We start from the raw sequence: 12,227 nt of genomic DNA on the forward strand, positions 1-12,227 counted from the left end.
GAATTAGATTCAGAAATAAATGTTCTTCACTCTGTCAGAAACAGTTACAACCATCTGTAGGCTGTAGGGTGGTAAGGCCTCTGTACTGTGCTCTACACATTTGTTGTAGTTCTGTCTCTTTTCTCATTTATTATGTTTAATTTCTTGCTATGTTAAGCATTATTAAAAAGGGACAGAGACCATTGATAAAGAAGTGAATGTAAGCTTTATTCCTTATTAGAAATGGGATTATTCAGTGTCTGTCCTTATGTTTGCAGGCAGGTTTTGTATGAGATGGTAATCCTTTTGTCCTGTGAGTGGGTGGCTTTATGCACTGGCCCATCAGAGGCCAGAAACTGTGACACACTGCTGTATGTGAAATAAAGAGGGACTCAAAAGGAATGTTTACTTTTGTCTACTGTGTGTGTGTATGTGATGGTGTGTGTGTATATGTGTGTATGTGATGGTGTGTGTGCATGCTCCTTTGTGCTATTCTTTGTAATGAAAATAATATAATTTATGATATTGCCCAAGGACATGAATGATGTCCAGGGACACAATTATTTTGTCTCATAAATTATTATGACTTCACAGTATGTACTACTATACAGTATGTATTACTTGTCTTCCCTTTTTCATTAACGTGATGTAACGATCACAACCATCACAGATGTATTGAAAGCAAATTATTTCAGTCCTGATCGATGGCTGATGTATGTATGCATTGACCTTTTCTAAAAGTTTAAATCCTAGTGTTGTAGCCACTCTGGAGATGCACAAAATAAATACATAATAATACTAATAATAATTAGATATGGGGGTAGTGGTGGTCTAGTGGATAGTGAGTTGGACTTGGGATCGGAAGGTTGTGAGTTCAAATCCCGCCTGAAGCCACACCACTACTAGTGTGCCCTTGGGTAAGGCACTTAGCCCTCAGTTACTCCAGGGGGAATGTCCCTGTAATTCGTAATTGTAAGTCGCTTTGGATAAAAGCGTCTGCTAAATGGCAAAATTATTTAATTATTAGATAAACAGAATTACAGAATAATAAGATTAACAGGTTAACAAACTGGCACAGACAAAATACCCAGTCGACCACAGTTGTCAGCACTGGGCTCCTGGCTTATAAGGTTTTACCAAGCCTGCAGAGGGCACACACAGACACACATGCATGCAGGCGCGCGCACACACCACAGGTACATTAGCATGAAGTTAGTGGGGGCATAAAAGCACAATAGTGCACAACAGGGGCAAATATAATATTATGCCTCCTACACACCGACCACGCATACAACACCAGAGGAAGCTCCACGAACCACGTTCAACCGCGTTGCACCACAAACAAGGGGTTAAACTCGTTTGCAAACTTTGCAGTAAAGATGTGGAACGCCCTTCCTATAATCTTAAAGGAGTGCAAAACACTGCCCACCTTCAAAACCACTCTCAAAAAACATTTACAGGAGGCTGCAATCCGTAACTGGACCCTCTAAAACAAAAATCAGATTAAAAGACCCGAACTACCCACTGTACATACTTTGTGTTTCTTCCCCCGCCCCCACCTGTGGTGTATGTCCCCACCTGTCCTACCCGCTGTACATACCTTATGTTTTGTTGTATTGTTCTTCCCATGATGGATGTACGTTTATCTTGTAGATAGTAATAGTTATTTGTCTGTATTATCTTGTAGATAGTACTAGTTCTTTTCTTATGTCTGTCTTACATGTAACGATGAATTGAAAACCAAGGACCCCAATTGAAATAAGCCAGTGGCTTTCTTGGGTTTTTATCCTTTTAGTTGACCTTGTATGTAATATGTACTTTCATGTACCTACTTCTGCAAACCTTCTAATAAAGTTTTCAATCAATTGATTGATTGATTGATTGAAAACTTTATTAGAATGTTTGCAGAAGTAATCAATCAATCAAAACCACTGTTTGGCCCAGTTGGCTAGGGCCTACATCAAACAATAATTTGGTTTTAAGAATGCATTTATCTTTCATGTTTTCGTTTAATACAAATGCATTTTTAAATGTTCTCACTGTTAAAGAACGACTAGATAGATAGGGGTTCCGCACAGTTCACACTATAGGAGAGGTATAGGGTGCGTTCGTAAATGTTCTCTGAGAGCGCCGTAGCGCACACTGGGTTCAACGTCACAAAGGAACCAAGTCATTTCATTGGACAAGAGGCATTCCGTGAGTGCTGATCAGATTTCCAGAGCGAGTTTACGAACGCACCCATAGAGAGGGAGATATGACGTCACCAATGTGTCATTCGCAAGCGGGACGCAGGAGGTTTGACCTGAATCCCTCGGTGGTGAAGAGACGGGCGGGCAGGAGAGCAGCGGAGTTCACACACTCTGGAACAGTCATTGACCAAAACAAACGTAACATTTCACAGCATCGGAGTTTTGTTTTGCTCTAGCTGCAACATACTCAAACGTAGGAAAGTATAGTTTTTAGTTTTTTTTCAACTAAAACATTTAGCTTTGTAGCTTGCGGAACATTTGGACAGTGTTCACATCTTGAACCGAAGCGCGTCGGCCTGGTCAACCTGGCTAGCAGACAGCTAGCTAGTTAGCTTACAGCTAGGCCGAGCTAGACGCTAGCTATCGCTCTTGGGCAGAAGCAACACAAGAAGGTAAGAAGAACTCGTTGTATTCAACCATTTGCGGGTGTTTAACATATTTTAGCTACATAACAATACCACGGCTCGATCTGTGTGTAAGAACGGCTAGGAGGAGTAGCGGGCTAGCTAACTAACTAACTTGGCTGCCAGTGCTAGCTAGATGGCTAACGCTATGTTGCTATTCGATCTGTGTTGTAGCCAACACGATTCCTATCAAATACGTGTAATATGTCACCTACACGCGTAGTGAGCAACGCGCATAGCTTCTCATGTCTGCAAGCTTTCCCAGCGGGTTGGTATTTACCGTAGTGTTATAGGTCGGCTCAGATCATGCTGCTTTAACTAGCTAGCTAATCTACAGGCCAGAAGCTAGCTAAGCTTACGCGATTGATGTAAACATTCGGGGGGCAAGTTTGCGAACGTGTCTTCCCAATGATGCGCAAGTCAACAACAATGTGAAATCGTTTCCAATGGTGTATTGTTGTTAAATGTTGCCCACATTTGCTCGCAGTGATTGTTTTTATAAATCTTATTGTTGCACTTGTGGCTTGTTAAGGGCTTTGCATGTTTAGTGCGGTCTGTTATGTTTGTGGACAGTAATTGTTTGCTAGCCAGCAACTGATGTAATATATCGGATGGGGGGGGGGGGGGGGGTAGATAAACTGACGACCATACAGGTTGAATTCCACTATAGCACCTTCTATGCTTTCCAATCTTTCTCATCCCAATTTTTTATTTTTTTATTTTTACTTCCATAGGAATGAGTGATGACCTCTATTGTAGTGGAAGACGGTGGAGGGAATGTGGTGGAATACATCACTGTCATGGAAGAGCAGGTGAAAGAATCACCCGTTCATTGCTGAAGCATTTCACTCAGGGAGGGATCAACACACTTCTCTAATTCTAACCACACTCGACCCCGATGTGCATGCAGTGTTTGACATGAACGTCATTTTGTCACTATAAATATTTACTTGGCCATTGTACCTGTTTGGACCATGCAGTGTGAGGACCCAGAGGTGGAGGGGCAGGAGACAGTGGTGGTGGAGGACGGGGAGGAGGAGTGTCCAGCTGTGATCGTGGAGGAGGTGCCCAGTGCGCAGGTGGAGCAGTGCTACGCAGCCCAGGTGCTGGTCTACGATGACGGGACCTACCTCATGCAGGATGTGGCCGACGAACAGGAGGTGGTCACAGAGGTGGTGGAGACAGGTGAGAGGGGGTGAGAGGGGGGTGGGCAATTATGGGGGCCAGTAGAGGGGCGTGTGGACATTGCTGTTTGATGGAAAGAGGGTATGGTAATAATGGATGTTGATAAAAAAAAAAGAAGCCTATATTGTTAAACACCATGCCATGAACCTATTTGAGTTGCTTTAAGGGAATACTGTTGTTTGCTACCATGAAATGTTCTAGGCTAGTAGGACAGACAGAGTATTGTTCTTATCTCTAGAGACCTCTAGTGGTGTATGTTTATGAGTATGTATGAACTGAGTCCTTGTTCAAGGCAGGGCGGGTAGGATGAGGGTGGAGGGAAAGCTGTCCCTGTCAACATCACGTTAATATGGATCACATTGCTTGCCTCTCAACATGTTGCAGGGAAACAAAGCTTGACTGTCTGTTTAAGGTGCTACTACCCCTGACATGTTAAAGGTGCTACTACCCCTGACATGTTAAAGGTGCTACTACCCCTGACATGTTAAAGGTGCTACTACCCCTGACATGTTAAAGGTGCTACTACCCCTGACATGTTAAAGGTGCTACTACCCCTGACATGTTAACGGTGCTACTACCCCTGACATGTTAAAGGTGCTACTACCCAGTGTTTCCTCCAGGATTTTTGACATTAGTGGCGGAGTGGTCGTCTTTCGCGTAATAAATTAGATAGAACAACCCTGGGTGCTGTGTGTGTTATTGAGACGGTTGGGAGAGAGAGCTCGGGTGAACTAAGAAAGTTGTGTATGAGATAGTTTACAATTAAACGCACAGATTACATGAGAGAAGCTATGTCATTATTTCAACCACTGTCCAAGTGGGGACGTTACAATACTTTCGTTTTAGCACGAAACGTTAGCCGCTAGCAGCGTTTTTAGCAGTCACCATTCTTGAGCAAAACATTGCTACAAACAAACATTCAAATACTCGTGTCGTCTTGATTTTTCTTCCCGATTTCAATGTATGACGCATCATTTGAAAGCTTACCATCTGTAGTTTCAGACTATGTAAACAAACAAAAAATTACGTAAGCAAATGGTTATTATTTATCTGGTATAGATACCACTTCTGCGCCGAATGTACCGCCGCCGACACAAATCCGCACCCAAAATTCCAACTGTCCCTGAAAGCTGAGATGTTGCACTTCAACCAACATATAGGGTATTACGGTAAAATGTGACGTGACGACATTCTCAGAGTCAGTTTACTCACAGTGATTGACGGAGCGTTCAGGGACACATGCTTTTTTTCTGTTCTCCGGTCATAATAACTCGCTGCCTTTCTGCGCAGCCTGAATCAAAGAGGACTGTCTGAATCAATTAGTGGCGGAGGAAATTCATTCGTGGCGGCCCGCCACCAATAAATGCATATAGAGGAAACACTGCCTGACATGTTAAAGGTGCTACTACCCCTGACATGTTAAAGGTGCTACTACCCCTGACATGTTAAAGGTGCTACTACCCCTGACATGTTAAAGGTGCTACTACCCCTGACATGTTAAAGGTGCTACTACCCCTGACATGTTAAAGGTGCTACTACCCCTGACATGTTTAAGGTGCTACTACCCCTGACATGTTTAAGGTGCTACTACCCCTGACATGTTAAAGGTGCTACTACCCCTGACATGTTAACGGTGCTACTACCCCTGACATGTTAAAGGTGCTACTACCCCTGACATGTTAAAGGTGCTACTACCCCTGACATGTTCACGGTACTACAGTTAATGGTCTTGCTCCCCATCAATGTTCCAATTGGCTGTGGTCAAGGAGGTGCCAGTTGTTGGATGCTGGGGATTTCCCCATGTTTGCTTGTGATGTACGTGTCTACGTTAATTCCCAGAACAGATCAAATGCCTAAACAGCGAATTCATTAATTTTGCGTTATGTTAACGGAGCTAGGCCAATTACCCTGTTAATCGCCTGAGGATTTCTCTTTCTTTGGAAATCCGAGGGGTGCTAACCTCTTAAGCGCAATTGCTATGTACAACCGAGAGAGAGAGGGAGGGAGGGATGAGGAGAGTGAAGACAAGTGAGACAATGGGAGGAGAGGATGACACCGTAGGGGACTGAGAGTAGCAGGTGATGCAGGCTACACATCACCTTCTGTATGGGCTACACAATCTACTACCCCCTGTCTGAAAAGTCCAGCTTTATGGGTTGCACTCCTTATGTTTTTAGTGAGAGGGAATAGCTCAAACAGTCACAGTACAATTGCTGGGAACACCATCACTACACAGTTAGGGCTTTCACACCGGCAAAGAACCGTGCCGGCTGGAACCGGCCGGCGCGTTCAGACCGAAGCTCAATTGGTTCGGAACCTGAAAAGTTGGTTCGCAGCGGGCACCAAAAAATAGTGGTTGTCAAGCGCGAACCAAAACGTAGAACAGTCACGTCGTCAGTGGGTGTGTCCTATTCTAGGCTGCAGAGACCAGCAAGGAGGAAGTAGACAAAATGTAATCTAATCTAAATCGAATCATTAGTGATCAAAAACAATATCAAAAGTGTCATTATTCTCTCTATCTTCCTCACATGCTCAGCAAACACACACACGCACACGCGCGCGGACATGCGCGAACGCGAATTTCGTAAGCCATTTCTATTCCAGTAACGGAGCAGCTGATTAGTAAAAGAACGCATATAGAAAGTGTATTTTGTTTTGTTTCACAGAAAATTGTGTTTATTTCAGATACTGTAGTGGAAGATATTATCCTCTTTTCCAGTGAAGTAGCTGCCATCTAGTTGTGAAATGTTTGTTTATCCCGCCCCTTCATCACCCAGCGTTGATGACGCGGATGGTTCAGGTTACACTGGTATGAACGCGGGCTCGTTCGCCAGACAGCACCAAGGTTCGGAGGTTTCCGAACGCGAACCGGCACGGTTCTTTGCCGGTGTGAAAGCCCTAAGTGTGCCCTGCCCTTGGGTAGGCACTTGGCCCTAAGTAACTCAGGAATCTCTTAATTGTAAGTCACTTTGGATGAAAACGTCTGCTAAATGGCAAAAGTGTAAATCTGTGGCAAAAATCGTTGAAAGAGGCTGACATTGAGGTGAACTAAGGACATTGAAGTTGAATGTTAATAACCACTTTTTCCCCTCCCCATCCTTCTCTGTTTCCCATGGTAGTGGAGGTGTCAGGCCACGAAGGCATGGTCTGTTTTGATAAGACCTTTGAGGCGGCCGAGGCTCTCCTCCATATGGATTCCCCCTCTGGTCTCCACGGTGATCGCAACACAGGTGACCACTTGTCTTATTTGAACCATTGAGTTGATTGAGCACACCGTGCGGGACAATCACCATTTCTAAATCTGAATCGTCACACTGTGCTGTGGTTGTAATGAGTTATTCTGTCCCGTCTGTCTATCTGTCTCAGTAGAAGATGTGATGATGGAGACTGTGGTGGAGGTCTCCACTGAGTGTGAGGAGCCTATAGAGGAGGACAGCTTCCCCATACCCCCCGACTGTGAGCCTGTCAAAAAGAGAAAAGGTCAGCCCCCCACAACCCAGGGTCTTTGTCTGGTCTGCTGTTTGACGCGTGGTCACTGGGACCCTGTCTAAATGAAAAGCTGGGGTGTTTTGACACTGTGCCTGTTCCCTGTGTTTCCTCTTTAGGTGGTCGGAAGCCAAAGACACAGCAGCCAGCCTCCAACGGCTCCATTGACCTGGGGATCAGGAAGAGACCCAGGGAAGGAAAGGGTGTGTTCCTCTCTTCCATTTGACATTTACACCATTTAGCAGTTTAGCAGACGCTTTTATCCAAAGCGCCTTAGAATTAGAGATTACAGGGACAGTCTCCCTGGAGTAACTTTGGGCTAAGTGCCACACACACAGAAATACATACAGTGATTCCCGCAGAAATGAAATATACTTTGGGGGAACAACTCGGAAAACCGCGAAAAATGTTGAGATCTTTTTTCTCAATTCCTGCATTCTAGTGAATTTTCATAGTAACACTGCACTTCAGACAACCTACAACTGGTGATGGTGTCTAGGTCTTTAAGTGTTAAACAGCTGAGAGCAGTCACTGCTGTTTTTTGTGGTCTTCTTTCACACACACATCTTACCAAGTGTGTATGAACATCCTCACAAACCAACAAAGAACATGATCTATATCAAATTTAAGACAGAAAACTCCACACTGGTATCTGATCGTCAATCACCGGATAACTTTAAGGTTTTTTTACTCACTGAGCAGCACAAATTATACTTTGGGGGGAGCCATTATACTTTGGGGGCCCCCCAAAGTATTAACATGCTGTGGGAATCACTGACATAAACACACACACACACACACACACACACACAGGGAAATACATACACACAAACACCAAAGACAGGGCTGGCGTTCTATGACGAACAACTCTACTGTACTCGACTACCTGTCGGCCAGTGTCAGGCCCTGTTTGTGAAGGGTGTTGCTTCCCTGCCTGTCTGTCTGTCCAGGCAACACCACCTACCTGTGGGAGTTCTTGCTGGATCTTCTCCAGGACAAGAACACCTGTCCCAAGTACATCAAGTGGATGCAGCGCGACAAGGGCATCTTCAAGCTGGTGGACTCCAAGGCTGTATCCATGCTGTGGGGCAAGCACAAGAACAAACCTGACATGAACTACGAGACCATGGGCAGGGCGCTCAGGTAACCACCGGCCACCACAAAGGTGTAACACGCAACTGGCAATTATGAATAAAATGGTAGAGTTAACGAATGCTGCTTGCACGTCATTGGCAGTCGGGATGAGGTGGTTGTCATTCGTCAAATTTTTTTTTTTTAAGAAATGAATTTGTAAAACCCATGCTGTGTGGAGAAACAAAATGGAATAAATTGCCTTGTTCTCTAGTCATCAACTAAGAAGTGGTATCAAAACGGTCTGTTCAAGCCCGGTACTAAATGTAATGTCCAATTGAAAAGAACTTTAAAGAAGGACAACAAATTGAAATTGAATGCGAGACCTCATTGTGATTCTCCCTGTCCAGATATTACTACCAGAGAGGTATTCTGGCCAAGGTGGAGGGCCAGCGGCTGGCCTACCAGTTTAAAGACATGCCCAAGAACATCCGGGTGATCGATGATGACGAGCAGGAGGAGGTGGGGGAAGGTGAGGGCGTCACCTCCGAGCAGCAGGTCCACACCCTGACCCTGGAACCCGTGGCGACCACCCCAGCCCAGCAGAGGTACGTCACCGTCATCCCCACGGCGACGGGCAGCAGGTGAGGCATCCTGGGAGACGGCGTGGTAGTTAGATGGGGAAACGCTGAGTGGGATACTGTATATATACTGTTGCACGACGGGTGACTTCGGTGTATTCAGTTTTAAATGCAAATGACCTGCTTCTCTACCACAACACTCTGGAACTCATGTACATTTTTTTGCATGTGGGGCGCTAACGTTTTGCAACCAATTCTTTGAGTGCAATGTTTACTAACGCAACGAATGGTAAATGGGGTAGTGGTGGCCTCGTGGTACTTATACGTAAGTTACTCCAGACTGTATAATTGTAAGTCACTTTGGTGCTAAATGGTTAAAATGTAAATGGATACAAGACTCGTGTTTAGGAGTTAATTGGATGAATGCCAGAGTAGGATACTCAACAACGACTCATGTTATAGATTTAACGTGTTGGACGAGTTATGCAATTGTTATCAAGTTACAAGAAAAGGTAGGCTATCTAATCAATTGTGAATTCTTACTGCTGAGTTTTACATTTACATTTTTGATATTTACCAGATGCTTTTATCCAGTGACTCTGTGTCATCTTTATCAACACGCTCCCGTATCGCCGACCACACGGCTGCGGAATCCAAGGAATACGAACACGGAAACTCTCTAGTAGAGTTTTCAAAAGTTTGCGGAGTCAGTGAAATCGCCTGAATCGTGTAGCCGTGAGGTGCAAACGTTATCAAAGCATTGCGGATTCAGACGTGTAGCCCATGCCTTATTGTAGTGTGTGTATGCGAGGCCTAACTGTGTGTATGCGTGCTTTACACTTTATTCAAGCTAGTTTGTGTCAGAAATGTTTCGATGGTTTGAACAAGTCAGCTGCTGGGTGCTAATCAAAGTTACACAACGTTGCCAAGCAAAGGAATTCCTGTAATTTGACCATTTACTTTTTCACATGTGCATCATTAAACTAACACTGCAAATGTTAATGCTGATCCTGCAGAAAATAACGCCAGTAACTTTCTAGAAAATTACATCTAATATCCTACTTCAGCTCTTAGCGTTAGCTAGTACTAAACAGGAAAAGAAACACACAGCGCAATCATTTTTAAAATACTTTACATTTACCTAGTCTGCAGTTTTGTGGCCGGAGATACTAAGATGGGAGGCAGTATAATTCTATTGAGACCCCAGTGTGACGTAGGTTAGGGTTAGGCCCTTGCTAATCTGAATTACTTGTTGAATCGCATGTTTTCTTAAATACGCAGCCCACAAAAAAACGTACTGGGTTGTTTTATTTCACAGTTTGTGTGTTAGTAAGCCCATCAGAGACCCACATGTATGTGCACAAGCACTGAAAAAGTGAGTTTTCATAATATGGGACCTTTAAGTTTAGCATTAGTTAACATTAGAACATTTAATGAGTGATTAGTACACCACTTCTGATGATATTTAGCCATTGATTCTTGAAGAATATAACCTGTATATGCCACATGAGCTTAGTTCAACTGCAGAACCCAAAACATGTTTTACTCTATTGTTTTCAAACAATGTAACTGTAAAAAATACACTATTGCATTATAACGTGGTTCAAACTATCATTTTGATCTTACGGATGGTCAGTCCTGGCTTCTGCAACTCCGTCTACATATCTGGATGGTTCCATCTGTCCATCCCTCAGCTGTTTACCAGAACAAGCGGCAGGATGACTGCTATGTGGTTTGAATCCCAGATTCACCCCTTTAATATTGTTTTCCTCTCTCTTTCCAGGACTATGCGTGCCATGCCCATTGTCATGACAAACTCGCTGGGCCAGATGACCCTGAACTCCTCCAACATCCTCACCACGGGTGGCTCCTCCCACCTCACCATGGGCACCATGCCCAAACTGGTCATCCAGACCCTGCCCACCATGATGCCCGCCGGGTCCAAGACCGGGGACAAGATCACCATCATCACCATCCCTGCCAACCAGCTGGCCCAGCTAATGCAGGCTAACTCCGCCAACCAGCTGACCCAGCTGACGCAAGCAAAACCCGGCACGGTCCATCTGACACACGCCAGACCGGCACAACAACTAATACTGGCTAAACCCCTGTCCCAAATCCACACCCAGACCCTTGTAGCCCCCCCCCCTGCAGACCAACCACAGCTCTCCCCCTCCACCACCACCACCATCATCAACCCAACTGCAGCCACACCAACCATCCCTACACCCCCACAAGAGCCTGTCACACCACCACCCCAGTCCCCCCCCCCAGCCCCCCCTGCAGAGAGCTCCGAGCCCCCCCAGCCGAGCCCCTCGTCTTCGGCACAGGACCCAGAGACGCCTGCCTCCTGAGAGGCTACGCCCTGGTTGGGGGGGGGGGGGTTAGAGTTAGTGACTCTGGACACTGTTTGAAGTGGAGATGAACCCCCCCCCCCTCCTCCTCCTCCTGGCGGGAGCTTGTAGACCCCCTATAGAGGATGAGAGCTCTGAACTGGACTTGTGACATGATGAGGATGCTTTAACTGGGAGCTGCAGGGCCCTCTGCCTCCACAGGAAGGAAAAGAGAGGAACAAGGGACTTTCTATACGCGCACACACACACACACACACACACACACGCACACACACACACACACACACACACACACACACACACATGCTTTAGAGCTCATGGTGAAGATAGGCGGCCTTAGATTGTAAATTGAAAAATCCTTTTTGTAATCAAAAAAACCTAATATAAAGAAAGCCTGATAAGATTTTGTGTAATAAAAAAACGAAAAACCTTTTGATACTCTGTAGCAGGTTACAGTCTGTATAACGGGTTCAATGCATCTGCAGTTCTTTGGTCTCTTGGTTTGGATCTTGACTTGGTTCCAGTTCTATGTATGTATGTTGTTTTAGGCTATTGAAACAGTCCCCCCATAGCACTGTCTGCCCCCAATACTTGTTCTTTGTGATTTTGTTCTTTTTTTTTTTTACTGCTCAAAAAAGGGAGAGAAGGATGTTTGTGTCAAGACCGGGCTTGTGTCAAGATATCCCACATTTGAAGTATACGCTATTTTCTTGTACTCTCAAAGTGTATTGAAGTAGATTTTACTGAAATATGTACCATAAAAACAAACATGAATTGAAACACCTTGCCTCTGACTGATTACTTTGTGCGGAAGAAGAGGTGGGGGGGGGGGGCACGGTGACGGCAAAAGCATTTTCCCCAAAACAATGTCAAGCATTGTCTAAAAGACATCATTTTAACCCAAAATGTTAATAAATA

The 12,227-nt window shown here is 44.9% G+C and overlaps 1 protein-coding gene across 2 annotated transcripts; it reads left to right on the forward strand.

Annotated features, from left to right (window-relative positions):
* Positions 1-2,313: 2,313 nt before the first annotated feature.
* Positions 2,314-11,906, forward strand: elf2a (E74-like factor 2a (ets domain transcription factor)). Of its 2 annotated transcripts, none has more exons than XM_080527848.1 (9): positions 2,314-2,620; positions 3,367-3,444; positions 3,613-3,817; positions 6,937-7,047; positions 7,184-7,297; positions 7,423-7,506; positions 8,254-8,446; positions 8,785-9,018; positions 10,739-11,906. In XM_080527848.1, exons 2-9 carry the CDS (start codon positions 3,376-3,378, stop codon positions 11,307-11,309), a joined length of 1,581 nt encoding a protein of 526 aa, XP_080383974.1. In that variant the 5' UTR covers positions 2,314-2,620; positions 3,367-3,375; the 3' UTR covers positions 11,310-11,906. The 2 variants fall into 2 exon arrangements, with proteins under 2 accessions (XP_080383974.1, XP_080383975.1); XM_080527849.1 differs by having other exon boundaries at positions 7,187-7,297.
* The last annotated feature ends 321 nt before the right edge of the window (positions 11,907-12,227 follow it).

The sequence above is a fragment of the Nansenia antarctica genome (assembly GCF_963989245.1).
Source record: "Nansenia antarctica genome assembly, chromosome: 3".
In the NCBI taxonomy this organism is placed as follows: Eukaryota; Metazoa; Chordata; class Actinopteri; order Argentiniformes; family Microstomatidae; genus Nansenia; species Nansenia antarctica.